The 23,998-nt window shown below is 37.5% G+C and overlaps 1 protein-coding gene across 4 annotated transcripts in view; it reads right to left on the bottom strand.

The window, feature by feature from the left end:
* Window positions 1-23,998, bottom strand: part of MTMR1 (myotubularin related protein 1) — a 39,116-nt gene that overhangs the window by 2,100 nt on the left and 13,018 nt on the right. For all 4 annotated transcript variants that reach the window (XM_037408215.1, XM_037408214.1, XM_037408217.1 and 1 more), the window contains 6 exons: window positions 23,298-23,486; window positions 22,611-22,796; window positions 19,229-19,435; window positions 18,326-18,418; window positions 13,258-13,371; window positions 11,692-11,868 (listed from right to left, as the gene is read on the bottom strand). In XM_037408215.1, the coding sequence (XP_037264112.1) occupies window positions 11,692-11,868; window positions 13,258-13,371; window positions 18,326-18,418; window positions 19,229-19,435; window positions 22,611-22,796; window positions 23,298-23,486 (966 nt within the window). The remainder of the gene's footprint in view (window positions 1-11,691; window positions 11,869-13,257; window positions 13,372-18,325; window positions 18,419-19,228; window positions 19,436-22,610; window positions 22,797-23,297; window positions 23,487-23,998) is intronic.

Below are 23,998 nucleotides of genomic sequence, written 5' to 3' on the forward strand. Positions count from 1 at the left end.
GATGGGAAAAGAATTTAATAGGGTTGGTGAGACAATCATTGGGAAATGCAGCAATGGGAAACCTATAGATTGCGAGACCTAAGTGATTTATATCCTGAGCTTCTGGAATGCCAGGCTCCAACTGCATTCACCCACAATACTTCCTGCTGCTTAGGAGCGATTACAGGTCTGGGATACACACCTGAGCAGGAAATTTTCACATGGTGCTATGTGAAGAAGGTACCAAAAGCCAGAAAGGGCTTCTCCTCTTGCCATTAACACACAACCGAGTCATAATTTACATTTTTGTGAATTCTGGCTTTTTTAAGAAAGTATATTAAAAATTCATGCATTTGATTTTGATATTTGCAAAACCTAACACTCATGTTTCTGAAACAGGAAAATACCATTTAATTTCTAACTTTAGTTCTAACTTAAAAGAATAAAACAGTATCAAAACAGTCTGGTTTAGGGTCAACTTTTTTTGACCATATACTTTTTCTTGTTTGTGGCTTAACCCACGAACACAAACTTCAGTGTATTCACAAAGTGCTGCTCCTGGTACCCTGGGAGTCATCAATTCATCCAACATGTCACCCCCAGCAATTTTAAAAGTGTAACTTTTTGAGTCTTCAGCAGAACAATCGCTGCACACTGCCAAGTTCCCAGTGACCCTGGACTCCTGCCTTTGCTATGCAATTGAATTCCTTCTCTTCTTCCAATCTTCTCCTGCAGCCACCATACAAATTCTTTAGCAAGTGAGACCACAAGTCTACAGGCAACAGTCTCCTTCATTAATCAAACAAAGCACTCCCTCCAGAAAGCCAATTTCATTTTTCTGAGATGTACAGAGAACACATGCACCTAAAAACACAGCAAAACTGAGTCTGGTGATGAAGTATGTCCAAGATGCTGTAGTACACACTATGGAAAATTCAAATTTCAGTGAAGATCAAGACCTTCTGGAATAAGCACCCCCCATTTTTTTTTCCCCTTTCCTCAAGTAAAAGATTCCTTCCTCATACACTCCCACTTCAGATTTCTTCTTTATGAAGACATTTTCCTGAAACACTTAGGTCTGTAACAGGGTGATTTACTATTGGCATCATTAGTCACGCAAGCCCTGGGTCATGAGAGATTTGTACATCTGATTTCTGCACAGCTTAATCATGATTCAGCATAACAGGCCAATTCTCTTAAGACACCTTTCATGCAGGCATTAGCCGGTGTGTTCCACTGCACAATGCTCAAACACTCTTATAAAGCAGTTCTATACAACTGGCTTTTGCCAAACCTACTATGAATCCTTTCAGGGTACACTACACAAAAGCTGCAGCAGAATTTGGTGTGTTGTGTAAACTCCTTTGACGAGGAAAAGTGTGGCTGCACATCTCAATCCTTCTTCTGCATTCTCCCAGAACCTCATTCAACAAGACATATACTCAAATTGATGCAAATGGTGTTCTGCCCACATGTCCATCTCAAAGAACGGGACTGTCTTTAAATAAATTAGCTAAATAACTATAATGACATTTTAAAAGTCTGCATTTATTCAAGTCACACAAAAACTTCAACATTAAGATTACAAAAAATGCTCTCAAAAAATTAGGAAGTGTCAGAATTAAGATTACTTCTCCAAACTCAATCCAGTCTTCCTGTACTTCTGTATAAAATCATTGGTTAAATAAACATTAAAACACTAGCTTCCCCCTTGTATTCCTCATTTATTCAGTGCACAGTTTGATGCTACTCAATTAGTGAACAGTTATTCAATATTTGGTTTTCTTTGCAGAGTCTGACCCCATCCTTTATTTATTCTTCTGAACTTAAAATGCTTAAGTTTCCTTTTCTGTACTTTCATCTCATGTCAGGAAACAAATTTATTTCTGCAGCAGCCTAATGAGGTATGGGAGTACTAACACTTTTAGACCAGGATCTGAAGCAAGCACCTCTTAATTTTGCATACCTTGGATCTCAAATTGGTTTAACAGAGAACTCGGGGAATTCTGCAATTTGGCCTCAGGGGTACTGAGCAGGATGCCCAGTAAATAAGGAACACACACAGAGTGACCACTCAGCTCCTGGTGATCTCCCTTACAAGAGGAATCCTGTGGCAAAGGCAAGGAGAAACTTCATTTCTCCAGAGCAGCATCCTGCTCCCTCAGACACAGGACAATTCATCCTTTGCAGCCGTGCCCGCTCCAGCCTGCCTTCCCAGACTGTATTCCATGGGCTGAACAGAAAGCCAAGCCCTCCAACGCTCTAGAGCATTATTCACTCTTAGTTCCTATTCCCCATTAGTCACAACTCTCTCATAGACTCTGTATCAAATCCATCTCTCAGTCCTTTAATTTATTCTTAGTCCTTGAGAATTTACTGAGATTGTTCCAGCGTCAGATCTCCTAATTGGATGAATTTCTTCCAGGATACGACCAGGCACATTTTTGAAACATAATCTCTCTTACTAAAATCTCCTATTTGCCCTAGAGATGGAATATTTACAGAAAAACTGCTTCTCGCCCCAACAAAACAGGTCTACAATACCAATATTTTCATATGGGAAAAAATCTTTCTTAGTCACATTCTCATAAGCACCTGAGCCTGCTTGGATGAAATTTTACTGAACAACTCAGACGCACGTACTTGGTGACCCAACACGCATCACTGGAGTACAGCAAAGCTGTAAGCAAGGCAGAGTAAGGTCTTATAATGGAAGCGAAAAAAAAGGCTCACCTTTAAAATATTGGCCATCTTCTAATATGTACATGTTAGATGCAAACACTGCAAGACAACTCTACATAAATATCATCATGCCATTTCATATGGTAGCGTAAACGGTTTTCCAATGTCAAGTCTTTCCAGAAAAGCTTCTTGCTGCTTGACGTTTAACAGCATCATGTAAATGCACATTGATGTAAAACAATAAAATTCCAAAAACAGATTTCACACAGTAAACTTGCAACACATACCCTAATTTCATGAAATAACATGTCTAATTCAGCCTAGAGAAATCTTTAGCACGTTCAAAGTATTTTCAAGCAGCTGACAATGACTGATTTATTACTGATAAAGGTCTATGTTAAAATCACATACTCATGGGGTAAGAAAAAGGCAGCACAGGCAGCTGGAAGATACAAAAAAAGTCTTATGGAAGTTCTTATAAAAAGACCTGAAAAGCAGCCTGGCATGAGGAGCTATTTTCTCCCAGATGTCTTCAATTCTGCTACTTTAACTTCCCTTTTTTTGAAAAAAGCAAAAAATTCAAAGAATAACAAGATAGACAATGGTGCTAGAGGGAAAAAGGGGGCAAATGCCCAAAACAAAGCCTCAGCCTCAAGTCATGTGTATTTATTTTTTATAAATGAAAACATTAAGAGAATCAAATAGAACTGGAATTACACAGGTTTCTGGAAGCCTCTGTCCATCTTGGAAGGAGGAGGAAGGGTAAGAGGGTGAAGCACCTTCAAATAAATTTTATCACAAAAACATTAAGATAATAAAGAGGTTTAGTTCATTTCCACGTTTCCTAAGTACTTATTCCTAGGCAGACCTGTTGCTGCCAGTGTTCCCTCATACCATCCTGTGCAAATTCTTACAGATAACTATCTCCATTTTTGTCCTTCACACTATTGTATTTCAGCATGGATCCCTCTCTCAAACAAAGCCTTCTTCAGAAGGAAATGGGTCCATCAACCTTCACAATAACACCTGTAATGGCTTGCTGTGAACGAGGTTCTCCTTTACTCTGCCACTGTTTAGAATAAAGGGAAGTGGAAGAGTGACAGATTCTGTAAGGAACAAGATGTTTGGAGAAGATTGTTTATTTAAAGATCTTGTTACCACCTTAACCCTAGAAGTGTATACTTGCATAGCACAAGTACTGTCTCCATGGCAAGCTTTTATTACAGTCGTGTTAAGGCATCATATAATTGATTTGACTCAGATGAATCTGTTGGGAGTCTGACAGCAGACGTACTGTTTTCTACTCTCTCATCCTGCCTCTCAAATTAGGAGTGGAAGCTCAAAAGATGACTCTGGACCCACCACCCAGTGACATTCAAGTTAATTTTTGCTGCTCTGCTTCACTGTATCGATACCAGATTTTCAGAAGAGTGAACATCCTTTCCTTTCTAACACCAGCTTCTCAGTGTGCTGCTGCAGCAAGGCTGCTGGGCAACACCTGGCCACTACAGCCAGGTCCCCATCGCTCCTGTCCATACTCGGGGGGGGGGGAAAGCAAAGACCTACTTTGCTGCACACGAGGAGCCAACACAGAGGTTTGTTGGGCTGAAAATGGGTTGGGACATTGCTCTTCAGGTCTTCAGGACGTGTTTCACATGTTATTTAAATTATCATCATCTCAATGTGCTGAAAAACAATACATTTCATTTCTGTTATTTAATAAAATATTCCAATAAAAAATAAAGTAGAAACATAAAGGCAAATATACTACATTTTAACAGATTTTGGTGGGTTAACCTCATCAAAACATTCTGCCATTTGATTATCTATAAGAAATAAAACTGGATTTCTCAAACCACATAAAATTTACTAAAAACAGATTAGAAGTTGATCAGCCCAAAACAAAATCGGCATTTACATCCAATACAGCTAGCAGTACCATCCAAGCAGGGACAGAGTAAGGAGTCTGCCAGCAGCACTAAGCAGTGGGGAAAAGGGCTTGGATCCTTGGGAAGTCTGACCAAGGCATTAACCAAAAAGCTGGCCCTGAAAAAGATGGAGAAGAACTTATCTGCAACACTTCAATGCTGGGTTTTTTTCTTCTTTTTAATTGCTACTGTAATATTGACTCAGGAACTAAGATGACTATGACTGGAATTGCATGTTGTTCCCCTCCCTAGCTCATAAGCAACTGTTTCCAGCCACTACCCAAACCCTGTGTCCCTAGTCCTTTTACCTGTCCTGAGCAACACTTAGCACTAAATATAAGCTTCATAAACTAACCCCGGCTGTCCATGATTCTACCATCTTTTTGTTTGGTTTTAAGCACTCACCAAGGTTTGTAGTCCCTTCCCATTCAAATCACTAGTCTTATTGTATTACCCTTCTCTCACTGACTTACCATAAGGAACTATTTTTTTTGTAAATAAACAAAAGAAACATTCAACTTACCAGGAAAAACTTATTTACCGAAGTTCTTGGGTTTCTCTAGCTTTTTAACGATTTGCATATTTGCCCATTTCAACATTCTTTCAAGTTCCCGGTCCAACTTTTCTGCCTTAAGCCATGTTTAAACTTAGAACCTGATCCCACTCCTCGTACAACCTATTCATCTCTGTCTTCTACTCTTGCACGTCTTCCCTGCTACTTGCTTCTTCTCCCTTCCCTTCCTTACCTATGATACTGCCAGTTGCTCTGTCTCTCCAGACAGTTTCTTCTCTCTGGTACGAGCGGTTTCTTTCCCCAGTAAGACTTGATACGATTCTCCCACTGCTAGTGATACTTGCAATATCTGAAACCCTGTCCCCCACCAGTAAAAACCAGCAAAATGTTGCAAAACTGAGTAAGCCAAGTAGCATTCTTCACTCAGAAAGAACTGATTGTAGGTTCCTGCAAATTAAGCAGTTAAAATGCGTGGGGTTTTATTTTCCTGAATAGCTAGCTTTTCTGCCTATTTAATTCAAAAGCAGACAATTTTCGTACACTTTAAAGATAAGGTACCTACTGCCTATAACAAGTTGAAAAATACTCAGAACACTGATAAAGAAACATTCTTTGTTGCTTAAAATATCATTGATATGAAAGCATTTTTTAAACTGAATTATCCGTATGTACATCGAAAGCAGAACCTGCTGAACCGCAACTCAGAACATGCCACTTCACAGTATATAATAAATTATTCCTGCTGAGTGAGGACTTGAGGAAAGATAAGGCTGTTGTTTTTTTTTTAATTATACCCACACAGAAACTACAATTACGCTATACAATTTACATACTACAACACATATAAAAACCACCTAGACATAAGACAGCTTCATTTCCTAAAAATTTCAAACCTTCCAGAATTACTACAGCTCACTTTCAGTATTGATTTTCAGGTTTTCATTCCCAAGTAATCCTTCAGGATCCTGGAGTGCTTTTGGATAGCAAAATTTGTCAACACAAAGATAGGTATAAAAGAAATTACAATAGCTACCCACTTATAGTACCACCAAGTCTTAATTGGATGGATATCTACTGTGTATTACTGTACTAGCTCAAGGACAGTCATTCACATGAAAATTGTTCAACAGTGAATGCATTCTGTCTTGTTCAGTGAGTATACTTTATCTACTTTAGCAACAGGGAAGAAAGGCTGCAGAGGAAAATGGTTATTTTAAATTCATTGCTTGACTTAAGACTGTAAGTTTTTCAAAAACCTACTCTGTGCACTGGAAAGACAACAGTATCTTTCACTTCAGCTTTTTGTTCTTCTTCATGAAGAGCTGGAACTCTGACAGATTTGCTTTTAAAACCTTGTTAACAGTATATTCATAGAAAAAGACAATCTCAAATGACGAAAACAGGTTTTCAGTAATAATCAATACTGCCACACTTATTGTAGAGGTACGCTCCTGGGAAACCTAGCAAAACCCCCTGGCCTTCTGGAAAAGCAATGACTAGCAAACAGAAATTATGAAACCTACCACGTGGGAACTGGAACAGAAATTTTTGCAAACGACTGCAAAGATTTCCAGACTCGGGAAACTCTACACGCTACAAACTGATGCCATTGCTTGTTAAAACCTACAGCCCATTTAGATGCAGACATCTGATAGATTGAAGCAATGCTTTGAGCACTCACTCTTCAAAATATGTTAGAAGCTCCCAAAAATGAAGATTATTTGTACAGTACTAGTTTCTCCCTTTCTGTGCATGTTCTGATGCTGTGCTCATTACAGGATATAATTTTTTTTTTTTTTTAAATAACTCCAGATTCTTTCAGCACACAGGATAAGCAGTTAGTTTTGTTTTATTCTGTATCAATCGAATGCTGAGGGCTTTATATGCAGATGTAAGTTACCTCCAGTAAATCAGACTCTGGAATCTTGACTTAGACAACCAGACCGAAAGAAACTATCAGGTACTGTAAGAAACTTCCCTTGTCTCACAAGACACGCTGGTAAATGCAGGGATGGAATCTCCTTAGCTAGAGCAACACTTAGCTATCTAACCCACAAGCAACTCCTTCTCCTGATATCTCCTGCCTCATTCTTTAATGCAAAAGGATGGACTCAAGACCATGGATCGCGGACCAGCAATACCAAGCATTTCCTGAGCCATACGATGGCTTTGTTGTGCTACTTTTGTTGTGCTGTTTGTGTTTGATGGCTAAAATGATGTTAAATCAAATGTATGAACTTCGAAAATGTTACAATCGATGTCAACATGCTCAGAGAGGAAAATACCAGGTAGCGTGGCTGAAGACAGGTGTAAATAATACAAACACCCCACATGCCAGACAGTAAGTCATATCTTGTTATGTGCAGGATAAAGTATCTCAGTAATTATGTTTTCCAGTTTATTCTCAATGATTTTTCCAGTGATGCTTAGCATCTTATTTGTTCTTCTAAATATGCAATATTTTCTATTTATTGACACTGGAGTTCAGCTGACATCTAATCACTCGACTGTTCAACACATGAAATCCTTCTGCAATTCTATACACAGCATAAAAAAAAGCATCAATCATTGTAACCTATTTATTTGCTTTCCAGGCACTTCTACACATACTAAACAAACAGGTTTTTATTCATATCTTTTCCTATCCTTTTTTTAAGACAGCTGTTAACCTACAAACAGACTTTCCCTGGCTTTTCATGGAAGCTCCAAAGACTGCCTTTAGCAGATGATTCCTTTCCAGTAGCTGAACTGAACTTCTAGGTTGTAGATGGTGATAGCTTTATATTCTAGATGAAAGTCCACACACACAAAGAAAATAATTAATTTGAAAAACTTACAGGGATTCCTATGATATTATCTCTAGCATCGTCGCCAAATTTGCAGAACAGAGCTTGAAGAAAAAATTAGCAGGCATAGAAACATTTTAAAATCCCAACAATTAAAACAGAACAAGTTTAAGCCCTGTACTCCAAGGGTTAAAATGTCATTTCCCAGAAGGCATAAACCAACTAAACATGCAAATGTTGTGACTAAAATACATTCTTTTCCTTGCCTCTCACCTAGCAAGCCACAGCCTGAACTGAAAGGACCAGAACTTTTACTCATGCCCTGCATATATGAATGGTAAGAGTAGATGAGTTCAAAAATACAGCCCCTGCAGAAGTCATATTCAGAAACACCATTTGTTGTGTTGTCCCCACCTTCCAGAGTTGCCCAAGCAGATAACTAACTCACATCTGGAAGCTAGAACTCCTTACACTACTGTAAAGAGGTCTGAATGACTACATAGAAAAGGAAAGAGAAATACATGATATCAACTGAAAAAATTCAAAAGCATCATACTGTCCTATCTATTCCAGACTAGCAGGATCATCTGTAAGCCCAGTAGCAGGTACCCACAGAGCACACACCTCTGTATGAGAGAATGAAACAGCCTACCTTCCACATATCACACACAAACACACATTTCCCCAGCCAAGGAAAGGAGAAATCTGAAAAAAAATTTTCTCAGTCAATGAACTCAAATAAGATACGACTAAAATCTATCTAATTTTCTTGGGACAAGAAGTCAATAATGATGTAACACCTCCAAACTGAAACCAAGGAACATTTTATTTCACTTAAGAATTAGAATGACCTTGTTGAAGCACAGTTTAGCAAAAAGGGAATCTATAAGAGATGTCCACATTTCACCTAGATTTTTCCATGGTGTTCACTTCTCAGACTCTTGAGCTTTGAACTCTATGGAAGGAGGCTGTGTGTCACCCAGTTGCATAGGATCTATTGCAATACAGCTGTAACCCTAAAACGGGGCTCTTGATGCAAACACCATCAAAACCACCAATTTAGCCTTCCACAAAATTTAGGTAAACTAAAGATATATCATAAGCAATCTTTTCTTTACAGAACACAAAAATGACGCTAAAGTCTTTACGTCCTAGTGCAATGAAGTGCTCAGACCTTACTGTACTGTTAAAGGTCTGATGAGATGCAGATACTCAGAGTACAATAAAGGGAAAATAAATGGTTATATCCAGTTACCATTCAGTAATTTATAAATTAAAAAAATTTAAAAGGTGATGTATGCTTATTTCCAATAGAAGTCAATAAAGTGCAATGATTAACTTCTCTCAGTCCATTTAGAAATTCAAGCCTCACTCACTAATCAAGCTGAAATTAGAAAACCCAAAATACGGCTGTAAACCAAAACCTGCCCTTCTGCTCTTGTGAGTTTCTTCTCCCATAATATAAAGTTGGTTGAAAACAGGTATCAAACATCCATGCTGATTATATATTGAAGGATTATTATTCATCTTCCCTTAAATTCAACTATTAGGCATTTCTCCTTTATGGTGAGCTCCTAGAAAACAAAAAACATTTTCTAGTTTCCTGAAGATGTTTGTGCAGCTGATAAAACAGCATGTGACGTTGCTTTGAACTGCTACTCATCAGAGCGCTCTTCACTCACATTAAATATTTCATTTTCTCTTATTCCGGTTGAAAATGAGAAAAACCATGTTCAAAGATATTCAACAAAAACACCCTTTATCAGTAGGCAGAGATGTCTATTCTTTTAATAAATCCACTGATCAAGGAATTTTTTCAATGAAAATATGTGAAGAGCTGCTGGGCATCGCAATGCTTATTGTCTTTTTTTTCTGTCACTGAACGGGTCTGAATGTTACTGAGCTGGCTAACGGTGTGAAACCAGACAATGCAAATACAGAAGAAAGCACACTTAGTATACTGTGATTACAAAGACTACTTGTTTGCATGAGTTTGTGCTTTCATAATTAGACTGGAGAACACAATTCTGCAACAAAAAAAAATAATATGTAATTTCTGCAGCAAATTTATCCAAGTAGATGCGAAACACTTCCAAATATTTGTCACAAATACCACATAAATTCAGGCCAGAGACAAGAGGAAAGGCACGATGTGTCTTTACAAGACAAAGCTAAGGTGGCAGAACTAAAAAGTCAAAACAGTTGTAGTAGTACTTCAAGAAAAGAAGGTGGTAGTAAAGTTAAGGCAGTCACCAGGATCATCAAATTTTGTTACCTTCAGCCTGCTGATTTGAGGGACCTGCTCCCAAAGATGCCCTGAAGACCAATGAGTCACACACACCAGAGTGCCTGCAGAGCGCTCCCCTGACCGGAGCGGGCAGAGCACTCTCCAACACAGGCAGTGAGCAGAGCTTGCCACTAAGTATATGACAGCTCTGATATTTTCTCATTCTGTCATCTCTTCCCCACCCTCATCTCTTCTGGATCGGGACTGCCTTTCATGTGTGCTTAAAAAGCCTGCTTGCTTTCAGGGCCTACAGATCTCAATTAAATACAAGTAACAGACACCGCTGCAGGTCGACTGTATTAAAACATGCATAAATCACACAAAAAAGCTTGTTTTTCAGCAAGGTAAGGGAAAGATGGTATTTTGCTAAAAAGCAGATGACAATTTTACTTTAAACCCATAAAGACTAAAATACCCCATCTTTCAAGTTTTAATACATGCTAACAGCTAACAGGTACCTAATGGTCATAGGACTACATCATCCAAAACAGAACAAGTAAGGGAAACAAAGCAGTTCAGAGGAAACATCTCAGTGAGAAAGCAAGCCATCCAGACTTTTCCAGGACCTTGAAAGGTATTTCTCAGATGCCTGGACTTCTATCAGTGTACTGTCCTTGAAACTTACCTTGGAACACCATCTTTTACAACAGCCTCTCACTTGTGGGTGTCTAATAAATTTGAAACTCACATCTCACTCTAACTGGTAGAAGATGAAAGCAGCTTTTGAGCAGTCACTTAATACAGGTAATTTATCATAATATGCTTGGGGGTACCTTGGAATGTTACCTTAATAAAGAGATGGTGTAGCACCCTCAGATATATTACGGCTGTGACACAAACTGAATGTTCTTTCTTCAGACTTCTAAGCATGAGAGCATATGGAGTATTTGTCTGGCAAGATTTAGATTTATCTGAATAGCAGACATTACTTGTAAGAACAAATACTGGATGAATCAAGGAGCATGTATAGGGAGTGTTTAATCTTTAGCATGCCAGCTTGAAACCGTAAAGGTCAATTGAAAACAAGCATCTATGTGATGCTAAGTTTAGAGAGCTTACAAAATGTGTCAGTACATAGTGCAATTATTTCAAAAATTGCTGCTATACTTTATATCATTATTGGTAAAGGGCAAAACATAATTAAAAACTAAGGTACACTAAATCTACCAGAAGGTTCAGGCAATAAAAGTACTAAAAAGTGTTACAAAGTATTATAGATAAGAAGTGTTAAAAAAGTAATCTTCTGACAACAAAGACCCTTAATGTTACCTTTCACAAGCCAGTAAAGTGATACTGTAACCCTATTCTGCCAGTGACCACAATGAAAACATTTTACCAAGTTTGAACACATCCTGCATCTTCTTCAAGAAAATCGCCTCGTTCCCTATCAGCTGAAATACGTGAAACAGATGAACACTTCTGAAGTTAAATGCTGCATTCAACACTGAAAAATAATTATTTTTTTAAATCTGTGCGCTCTTCACAAAAATACAGAAGTCATGTGAAAGCTCATACCTGAGGCCGCATCCTTGGGTTCCATCTGACGTAGTAGTTCACCCATAGTTCCAAATGGTTCAGACTGGCAACAGGATACAGGACATGGTTTTCATAGTTCACGTAGAAAGGATTTGTGAACTCATCTAACTGGCTGTTTATATAGGACCACAGCGATATAGTCTTTGTGCTTACCTCCTGATTGAAAAAAAATATTTAAAATTATATGGATTGCAAAACCTTAAGATATGAGGTTAATATCTACATATCAGTAATTCTGCCCGTAAAATTTACCTTATCTACTAGAAAGTTGCAAGCACTCTGAGAACACTTCCAGTAGCTGATCATTACACAGTCTTAAAACTTTAGCAAAACATTTGAATACTTAGTCTGGTCCAAGGCTAACTGAGCAAGAAGATTCAGGCATATTATTTTCAGAGACACTAAGGTCTAGTTGAGCAAAAGCAAGCTGTACTGCTTGTAATTTAGAGCAATGTTTGCAACTACTTAAATACATGCTTACACACTGACAACTAAAAAAAAATAATTAAATTAGCTTTGACAAGAAAATCAGTGAAGAGGTATGTAGTTTGGAAGATCCGAAACAGCATCCATGAGAAGTAATTATGCAATTCAGCCACTCGTTATTTGCTCCTATCAATTGATATTATGCTTTAAAATGCCTATTTTATCTTTATTTGCACTTCTGAAAGTTGTATTCTAAATGGAATCAGCATAATCATGGTTAGATCAAAGACTGAAAATCTGAACTTACATCAGATTCCTCTTGCAATTTTACACTCCTTCAGTGTTGTAAAGCATGTGTTTCTACTACCACTGCGTCTTAAATTGCATTTCTTTATTGAGAATTGCATCTGACTATTCATTTATGAAAGAAAGCTGTCTGGAAACCCTGCATTTGCTGAGAACATGTTATTCAGCTCCATCTTGTGGTATTTATATGCAACTTTTTCCCCTACAGAAGCAGTAGAGACAAACCAAAAGAACAGCAAAGCTAAATATGGCAAAGAATTGTTATTTGCTTTCCAAAATATAAAGTATTAAAAACAGTAAAGCAAAAAGTAAGCAAAAGTGTACTTGGAATATGAACAAACTTCCCCCTCCTCCTCCCAGCTCAAAAGTATTTCATTGAATTCTAACTTCATTCATTTAGGTATTTTAAGTTTCCATAGTCTTCAACTGTAAACTTAATCTAATTATGTTCTAAAGTGACCTGCAAAGTCATCCATAAGAGTTCCTTTGGAAATAGTGAAAGAAATGCTAATGTAATTTGACAATGATTATTTAAAATTGTATACGTTGGCTAGAAATATCTGAAAGAGGACTGTCTAAAACCCTCAAACCCCTGAACAGATAATAACTAAAGAAAAATAAGTGCGCTCTCATTTAACAGCACAGCATTCAGCATGTATTTCTCATACCATGAAATTTCATTCTTGCATTGCCTTTTAAGACTACGTCACAAATGTATCCAAAACCACATCTCAGATGTTCTTACATCTTGCATTCTAAGTATTTTCATTTAAAATCAACAAATTAAGAATGTACATTACACTAATTATTTACCTCTTTTAATCTCTCTTTTTCACAGTTGCATAAGAAAGTCCCAAAAAGACAACTGTAAAGGTGATCCAGAATGGTGATCAAAAATAACTCATTGAATTCAAAGGCTGCAGGAAACTGAAAAAAAAAAAAAATTGATAAAATTACTTTAAGCTTTATTTTAAGCAGCGTAGAAAGGAAGAAACTCAGACATAAGAAATAACCAAAAGATTTAGATAAGATTTTTTTTTCTTATTTAGTGACTATTTTCAGGAAAACTCAACAATTTCAGTGGCTCCAATTGCAATAATACATTTCACCCACACAGTTCTTTATAAATACTCCTCAGAGACAAACCTTACAGTCATTATCCAACTATACTGGAATACATAGAAACATTAGCTAATGTGCAACTGGTGACACAAAGCAATCCACTTTAAAGAGCTCCAACAGTATTGTGTTCTAACCCACCCTAAACTGTCTTCAGCATATGCTTTATCTCCCTTGTTACAAGACAAGAAATAATTTGGGGGGGAGGAAGAAGATGATGACATTTAAGGGTTTTCCTATTCTAACATGCAAGGAATTGGAGAATAAAGACTACTGCACGTACAACGTGCTTAACATGTATTTAAAATGTTTCTTCACTTTCTACCCAAGTAAGTTTATTTGCCTCCATTTCACCTCTTGAGTTTACCATCAGCTATGTACAATAAGCCTTTAATCCCTCTGCTTCTATATTGGCAAGTAAATCCTGTACATCTGAAATGAAAGAACTGTTATTCCACTGAGCACCACCAGGTATTTTATTCATAAGCAGAGGTTACCTGGTACATTGTAGGAAAAAAGTTAGAAATTTGAAAACACTCAAAACGTTTAAGATATAACTTAATCTGTAGTGCTCGAAAAAACATAAAGGAAGAAATTAATGCAAACTGCATGGGCTGCTACCTATTCAGATGGAAAAGGTCCTTCTTAAATCAAATTTTATGATAGGACTACATATGGCAGCTGCTTGATGTGTCAAAATAACTTTGCCTTCAGTATGACAAGGGTATCACACAGATACGGAATGACAAACATTTAGGAGAAAAAAAAATTTAGAAGACTAAAGGAAAATTTAAAAAGTAGCATTTCCCTCATTACCATGAAAGAGAATGTTTTAACAAATGGAAACAAAATTTTTTCATTCCCACTAAAGGAGTAAATCTTTACAGAAACCCAAAAGGTAAAGTTATAGATTCATAAGGAGGAATTTCCTGCTGTATGGGGAAATCTCAAGTCAGTCTTTCAGATCTGAAAAAAACAGCAGACTAGTTTCTGAACACTGAACACCTTGGTATGAGTGACTCAAGAGCTACTTTAAAATAAAATAATAAAAAAAAGATGACAAGTATAGCTAGCAGGAATAACACAGCAGCTGGGACTGTGGATGAACTAGTGGGTCCAGAACTTCCTCTTCAGTGTCATCTGTGATTTATGAAAGGCAAATGTTTATTCATGTTGAAAGAGTTGAAAAACACACAATGGGTGTGCTTGTATTAAACCCAGAAAACCTAAGTTTTAAGCAATGTTCTTTTAAAAGATTGATTTAAGTCAAACATTGCAAAAACATTTTCTTTCCGAGTCTTCTCAAGCTAAGATATACCAACTTTCAATTGAAATTGCTGAGTATGAGAATTATCAGTATCATGGCTCACCAAATGAATGGGAGCCTTCCTTCTGACTCTGCTACGGGTTCCACACCGTTCAACAGCATGGCGCGCTCACACTGAGGCTTCCCTTTCAAATCACACGTTTGTTTTCAATCGCCTAGCCATTTGTTTTCATAAAACCTATAAGAACTTAAGATTATCAAATTCTCTTTTTCAGTCATGTTTGACAAGTTATCACTTACTTCTCTCTAGGAAATCATGCCAAAATTCAATTACCATACAATGATGTTAACAACACACTATGATTTTAAAGAAGTATGAACAGGACTTGGTAAGCAGGTGTGCCAAACCAAGTCAGGAGAAAATTCAGTGGATCTCAGACCTCAGTCTCCAGCCCAAAGCAGTAAACAGATACAGAGAGCGAAAATAATTTGCAAAGGATCAAAATGATATTTGGAAGTAACTTCGAAGACAAAGCCTCTCCTAAAGGGACTCTCTTTAACTGAAAGCACTTAATGAGCCTTGTCACATTAGGGTTCTGTGTTGTGACGAGTCCATACTAATCAGATGGATGCCGACATGGCCACTATTCCAATTCAGTGAAGCATATTCAAAATTCCATACATCAGTGGTTGCACTCCAACTAATTTATTAATAAGTGATAGCACTTTATTGAAACCCTGTCTTTGGATACAAGAGTGGTACTGTTGGAGCTGACATATCAAGACTGTAAAGCTTCTATTACTGCTGCTGAAAAATCACTGACCTAAAAATGCTTTCCTCTGTAGTTCCAAGCCCATTAGCGTCTGTTTGAAGATTCAGGTGGAAAAATTCCCCAAATGAAAATTTACTTCTTGTCAAGTCCACTAATTGTGAGAGAACACATGGGTCATTAAAATCTCCCACTTGACGCTGCTGGATTTGTTGGGGGTGGGGTGTGTGTGTGAAGGAGGTATTTAAAAGAAGAATTCTCTTGTTTAAGAAGTCTGATGATGCCAAGTGGCATCTGATTCAGCAACGTGCAAAATAAGCTTGCTTTTTAATCAATGAACTAATTTTTTGTACTACAGTAACATTTAAAGTTGAAACACTTTGCAGAACAGTTCTTATGGTTGTGGAATTGGACTGAATCAGGTTAGCTGAACACTAGATATCATAAAGAGTACAGAAGTCTGAAACCAGTGAAAAAATGCATCTCTGGCAACAGCTGACATCCAGTAACAAACAGGATACAACTTTCTACCAGTTTCAAACATACTTTTCTCCTAAGTGGGTACTGTGCATGAAAGGTAGAAAGCTGCCTGAGCTAACATGCTACATGCAAATTTTACAGTTTTCTTTCATTTTTAACAGGGCATCATGTCAGATCACATGTGGCTTTTCCAATTTGACATGTGCTATTCAAAATGACCAGATTTTACTAACAGAGGAGGGAAATCACTTTGCCATATGTTTTTTATTAAAAGCTGATATCAATGTACTTCTCTCAGGTTCTCTATTACTGTATTTGTATGTCATGAAGACCATAAAAAACAAGGGAAAACATAAGGCTGTGGAGGATTAAGTTTCATTGTCTGAAGCTATCCGGAAATTTGTATCTCAGTGGGAAGTTAGAGATTCTCTCACTGTATTAAGTCAACTGTTTTAAGAATGTAATCCTCAGAACCCGAAAGAGAAGATTTGCTTGCTTTGAGCCCATGCCCAAACCCCAGCCCTTACACCCTCCCGCAATCATTAACACTTATGGAAAATTTCACATATGTTTACCATGGATTCTAAAGCACGAAACTAGCACTGTTTTACTAGCAAGTGATCTATACAAGGATAAAATAGAATCCTGGTTTTCATAGGTCCCTGTAAAGGTAATCACCATCTTCACATCTATTCTCTAGGTGTTGAAGTCAACTAAAAAAGTAAAAATAAGTGGGCAAGAACTCTACAAGAATGACATTTTCAATTTTTTTCCTGCTGTAACATTAATGATTTTTCAATGCCACTGCTGTTCATGAATTTCAGAACAGGTTTTGAACAGATGTGGTACTGGCAAAATGTTTCATAGAATCTCCCATTCTCCCCTGCCCCCCATACCTCCCCCTCCCCTTTTTTTTTTTTGAAAACCAGAGGGAACTAAACTGTTTATAGCAATAAATAGGAGGCAGCAAGGGAGATCACAAAAATAGAAGAGGCTGCTCTCAATTAAGGATCTCCCCAGAGGACTTTCGTTCCTACCAGGTGTTTAGAACTGCTTCTCTTTGCTATTGTTATGAGCTTTCCTCTGAGAGAGGGGCAGAATTTTTCATTTATTTTCTCCAGCCATACTAAACTCCAGCCATTAATGCTGAAATATAGATACACAGAAAGAGAAAGTCTTCAAGGGACTCTGGACAAGGGCCCAGTATTAAAGTAGGAAACTTTCATACAGCACTGAAGATGACTGTTTTGAATACAAGTTTTGGAAACTGTGATACAAGTTTTCAAAAACCATGTGCAGAACAAGAATACTAAGGTAACAGATCTGGGAGTGCTAGCATCATATGGAACCAGGTTGCTACCCTCCTCTCTTTAAAGAAATCACATACTATACAGACTTCAGTATAACTGCTTTTGCTGTAAGAGCACAGATTTATGTCACGCTTCAAGGGGGTAGGGGCTGGGGAGAAAGAGAGGGGAGAAGAAAAAAAAAGGGGTCGAACACTTCTAATTTATTTGCATTTAAATGCTTCATGTGGACAACTATTCCAGTAACCCCATTAAAGAACAGCAATATAAAAGCTCAGAAAACACTTACGTTTATGCTCAGGGAGGTATGAATAAGGAAAACGAAGGCTAAAGCCATTCTATAATTTAACATATTAAGAAAAAATTTGAGAATTTTAATGTTTTGATATCTTAAATATCACTAATTTCAAAGATCTCTCCTGATTCAGAGGTAAAAACAGTGTCAGAAGTAAGAAAACTTATCTGAGAATAGGTTTGTAAGTGCTGTCCTGTATTCATAATGATGCCAACATTAACTTACATTTCACATCTGAGACATACATAGAACCTCTCTGCCCCTCAGTTCACAATCAGCCTGGACTTTTGTTGTTTCTTAAGGACAATATAAATCCGTATGAACATTTACTCTACCACTGAATATGCAATGCAAACCATTTATCTCCTCAATAACTCCCATTTATGTGATCAGAGAATCCTTTGAAAGCCTGTTTTGAACAAAAAGGATTGCTGGTACTTTGGTTTCAAGTCAATACCACTACTCTAGGTCCTTCTATCTACTTTGAGCAAGAATTTTCCCTATGTGTGCATGGTGCAGCCACAGTGTGACCAACTTCAGGAAAACACACTACTGCTCTGTAAAGAAATGTGTTTTCCTACACAAATTACATTTCCAAGATAAAGACTGAGACCTCATAGAAATATACTCTTAAGCATCTTACCTGCTTTGTCATTTGCCAAACACAGTCAATGAACTGAAGGAAAATGGGAGATCTGTCTGCATCAGCATGATCATCATCTCCATGTCCTACTCGCTGAAAGTCAAAACAAACTTTTCATTTCAGGCTGGTGTATTTACAGTACCAACCTAACACTAAAGTTGAGTAATTCTTAAATTTATGTTCCAATGGTGAACAAGACAAGCAAATCCTCCATAATGCTAACCCGTACCTTTCAACTACTGAAATATTCACTTACATACATGCCTTTGCTGTTGAGCAGAGCTGAAAGCCACTTGGTCAACAAAGCTGTACCAGTTGTTTCCCCACCTTTCACTGCACAGCCATTTACTTCTACCAGTAGGTCAAACTGGTATATATTTACTAAGAGTGTACTGAAACGATGATTATTCCACATCCACCTCCCATAAATACATGTAATTTCTCCTAAACCATCTTAGAGTCACAGCCCACAAAATGTCATAATAATTTATGTCCTAATTCCCCACTAGCCCATGTGTTAAATAAACAATTCAACCTTAAATCAGAGTAATGGGTCCAGCAATTTTACCTTCTAGACACCTTAATTGTTTTCCTTGTTTCTCCATTCACAAGATTATTAAAAATGAAGCAATGTGTTACAATCCCTCTTCCTCATAAAAAAGCCACGTGATTTTTTTAAACCATTATGTTCAAGCCACTTCATTCTTATTTACTTTATATTATACTTTACACATGGATTTCCTGTTAAAAATGAACAGGTGACAATTCTCTGACACACTCACACCATTAAAAGAAGGACACCAGAGACAGTAACTAAAGTGTAGCAGAGTACTGTGAGAAAACATGCAATTTGAAACAAAAGCCTTGAAGGTGACAAAGCATACACTAGATCTTTCAGCTTACCATTGCAAATCGGTGTCCAAAACTTATCCATTCTTTCTCTATAAGAACTTCAAACCCCTTGATAGTTCTGTAATAGCTGTCCAGCATAAGCATAGCTAGCGCAGTAAGCTGTGCAGTTCGATCCCAACCATCACTGCAATGAACCACTACAGATGTTTTACCAGATTCAATTTTATCTGCAATCCTTACTGCTCCAGCAAGAAGCATCTTAAATAAACAAAAAACCAAAATTAAATAAATGAGCATGTTAAATACTGACCAAAACACTAACCAAAAAAAGTTATAAATAACTCTTAAGGTTAATATATTTTAAAATTTCAGATTAATACATAATCATCTAGATGACATTGCTTTAAATTAGGGATTTCCAAATTATGGTTTGCATACTCCTAGAGGTACAAAAACTGTGTGCACTCTGTTGTCCAGGAAAGACTTGTTATGAGCTCTCCATTGTTGTAGCATATAGCAAAAGAAACTGGGAATTCCTTCTCTAAATTAAATCTGAAATTCTGTATCACAGTGAAAAGATACAAATACCGTAACCTATTCCAAAGGCTGAAGTTTCACTGTTTTCAAAGTTCATTTTCACAGTAATCAATCACTCAATCTTCCTCAGCTTTCAGTTCTCAACTACCAAGCTTAGAGAAAGGGATGAACCATCCAGATAATCTAAATCAAAACACAAGTCAAACAAACCCAGAAACCCCTGGCTGGCAGCTTGTGCTGACTTGTTGGTGCATGAAGCAAACACTGTATTCAGCCTGTGAGCAGACCATTAATAGTGTGCATTCAGAAACACGCCGGAGAGCATAGGATAGAGATGGCACAGGAATGAGATCACCTGTGTGAACTTGCTATTCCTCTCCCTGTCCATGCCCGCCCCTCCCCCTGCCCCCCCCCCCAAAAAAAAAACCCCAAACTAACAAACCGACCACCTCTCTTGTTGTCTTAAGCCACTCTGAAGTTTTTAAAAAAACCTGAATAATCTCTCTCCTTTGAAGATCTGTCTGTGTAACATGACCTATCATGGCACTGAAAAATACGTAAAAAACACCCAACCACTAGAACAGGACCACAGGAGAAATTCCTATTCTGCATTCCAACATCAAAAAATGGAAACTTGCATAATATTGGCATTTCTTCCTTCCCTAGCAAGAAAAAACATCTTCTGGGAAGCAGGAGAGCCAGCGTCTACTGGAGAAGCTGTGTCAAGACCAGTCTTCAAAGCTATTCCAAGAACCACGCTTTAGAGGCAACTTTCATTGGTTGTATCTTTCATTGATCATATCTTTTATAGCAAAACTGAAGGATGCCAGGATGGAAATATCAGGAAACAAAAGCTTATATGGGAGAATAGAGCTTGCAGTCTGAATTAGTGAATTGCCAATTACTTCAGTTACAAAAGCTCTACTGCACTAAAAAAAGTGCAAATACTAAAACAGTTTGGTCTTCAGTAAAAGCAGAAAACTGATCTATATAATGTACAGGTATGTGATAGCTTGCCCTGAATTGTCCTAAAGAGAACACAGATGCCTCTGAAGAAGTACAGCTGAAAATAAAAGGACAGAACAGATACAGGCAATAAGCAGAGAATGGGAGACAGAAAACAACAGTTACTATTAATTCAGTAAATATCTGTGGAGTAGGTGAAGCATTTTATTCTACTTTGGACTAAAGCCTTTAGCAAAGAGCTTCCTCCACACAATATTATTATTCTTTATAGATGTTTCAAAACTGAGCAACCATCACAGTATTTCAGTTGAGGCTCCTAATGAATAACTAACTGGCTTTGGATTGGTTTAGAAAAGGAGAATTGGTTTAAAAACAATTAATCACAAAAGTTCTACCCTGAAAGACAGAAAAAACCCTGGAAGGCATGAGGAAACATCCTGGGTGTGCAAAAAGCACCAAGTGACTCTACTCCTGTTGTTACTACTGTCTTGACACACACAGAATGTTCCTGGTGCCTCCCCAGACACTCCTGGACCATCCTCTATGGGTGCCCAGTGCTAGGAAGGTGAATTTCCAGCAATGCACTGCATTAAACTGTAACACAATCACACTGGTCTGAGTCCGGAAAACAGAAGATGCATTAAGAGTAAAGCTGCAGATTTGTTAATTGCTATTACAAGCCAAATCAAATAGGCAAGGAAGGTAAGCAATTCTCGTATGAAGGCACAGGGAGATATTATCAACACTGCTAACACAGTAGTGGCAGCTTTTAAGAAATCAGGCTGCAGTCCGTGCTGTCCCTACCATTAACATGAAGTATCATGTAAGGGACAGATTCATTAAGAATGTTACACATGTGTCAACTTTCAATGAAATTGCAAATCGTTATGCCAGCGTCATATGGCCAACAGTGGTATCAAGGTTCACTTTTGACACCACCTAATCCCAGGAACCCCAATGAATTCAATGTCAAGGAAAGGTGACCACTGGTCCAAACAACTCCACTTTAAAAAACAGACTATTGTATTCATGGTCAGGTTGATTAAGAAAAGGTTTTCAGACACTCAGATTCCCAAAGCTGTCTGAAGTAGCCTAACTTCAAGAGAACAAGCAAATTAAACTGTTCCCAAAAGACTGTTAAATTTAATTCTTAATTTAGTGTTTGCTCCCTCTACTGGTTCTCCTGCAGCAGTTAGCAAGCACTAGTTAATAGCAGAGTAAAACTAATAACAATCCCAAACATGTTTTGCATGAGTGACATTTAAGCCAGTTGCTAATAAAACAAATTCCACTCCATCCATATTCATCATAAACAGGGGAGCGAATGCGGTAATGAAATAATCTATTCTAAAAGCATTTCAGAGGTTAGTGAAACAGACTGTAAACTTGAGTATGGTAGTGATTTATTTTAATATTATGTTAAATAATAGAGCAGATTATAGCCCAGTAGAGCACTGGCTATAAACAGCCCATGAAAATGTAGGTGCCCGACACAGGAAAACTAACATTGCATTGAAGGAGAGAAGGATGAGAAGGACTGCAGAATTTATAGTCAAGTCCTTTTGGCAGTTGTTCAAATAAAATCTGAAGTTCCCAGGGCATTCTTCCAAAAAAGCAGGGATAACCCTGGACTGCTCACAAACATTCCCCCTCAAGAAAATAAAACACTGTCCAACACCAAATACAATACTGTGCTATCAGGAATTAACTCGTTACCTACCAATACATAAATCTGGAAATACAAGTTGTTATGGAATGCTTAAAGTGCTATGTTCTGAGCAACCATTTAAAAACTAAGCTTTCTTACATGATTATCCTGATCAAAGCAACATGCTTAAATCTAGACACTATTTTAGTAATATTTTCAGAAATGCAAGTTAAAAACACGGTTCAGAAAAACAATTGATTTTTCATATCAAAAGTATTTTACCCTTATATATTCCAGCCAATGTGTGGAATCCACATTTGATAACCACCGAGTCTCATCAATAGTAGGATAAACTATTTCTTTAAGTTTACGCAGGGATTCTCTCATTACATGTATATTATGAATTTCCAGAAAGACCAGCTCTGCATTTGGGTAGGCACTTTCGCTTTCATATCCTCCACCTTTTGCCTGTCATTCAAAAAGTAAAAACAGACAAAGAAAAGAACAATGTATAGGACTTCAGTATAAGGTTGAGCATTGTTTTGTTCAGGTTGCAGAGTTTTCTGAGAGAAAGGATTATTTTGGCAGTAATAAAATAATATTTTTGGCTTTTGTTTTTCTAAGATGCACTAGGGGTTTTATTTTAGGTGAAAGAAATTCTAATTGTAATAGGCTACATTTGATAATACATCCACATACCTTCTCCTTTTTACTACCGAAACCTTTGGTCTTCTGTGGGCTTTACTGCATCTCATTTCTCAGCTATGTCTTCATGCTGCCCTCAGCTCCTGCCAGCCTTTCCAAAACGCTACAAGCAACTTGCTTTCGTTCCCATGACCTCTTTAGAGACCCTGTTTTCTCTCTTTTCAACATCAAGTTCCCCTCATCTTCATCTCTTACTCAATTTGTAATTGTAATGTAATTGTAATAAAGCTAGAACTACCAATGCTAGTTATGATACCAACCTACCTTGTTTGTATCTGCAACACTATTCTGTCTGGCATCAAAGATGATAAGTTTATGTGACTGAGCATTGGCATCCATTATTGTCTGCAAATATTTTTCATCTTCTTTGCAGCGCTTATCATTTGGGCCTACCGATGGCTGACTGCATCGTGTTATTGTTGCTTGGCTCTCAGGATGAATCCAGGATAACACCTGGAATAAAATAAAATTATTTTAGCTTACCATACTACTATAAAAGCAGCAGGTCAGGGTACAATTAGACAACTGCATTGCCTACATGATATTTCCTGGCAAATCAACAAATGCAAATTTAAGGACAAGCTGATGCAAAACCATACTGACAGCACACTAGCACTGGTCATCCCAAATCTACGCTTGAAATACGAAGTGACTCTAAACATCTTGGCTTTTACTTCTAAGAAAAATTAAGCCTGCTGCTGCATCTTACTAATTAGGAAAAAAAGTGAAGGAAGAAAAACTGCTTTCATGTGGAAGTCCACAGAACTCTAAACTACATTGCTAAGCAGATCTAGAGCATGGAAACTGTCACCACCTAACATGCTTAAAGGGGGGGTTCTTATGCTACCTGCAAAACTTGTCTATTCTCAAGAAAACTGCTATGGCTGTAACACATTCCACACCAAATTAGAATCAGAACGCAAGCTAATATGTGAATTAGCATCAAATATCATTGTGGCTTGCAA

This window comes from Falco rusticolus, chromosome 14, assembly GCF_015220075.1.
Source record: "Falco rusticolus isolate bFalRus1 chromosome 14, bFalRus1.pri, whole genome shotgun sequence".
In the NCBI taxonomy this organism is placed as follows: Eukaryota; Metazoa; Chordata; class Aves; order Falconiformes; family Falconidae; genus Falco; species Falco rusticolus.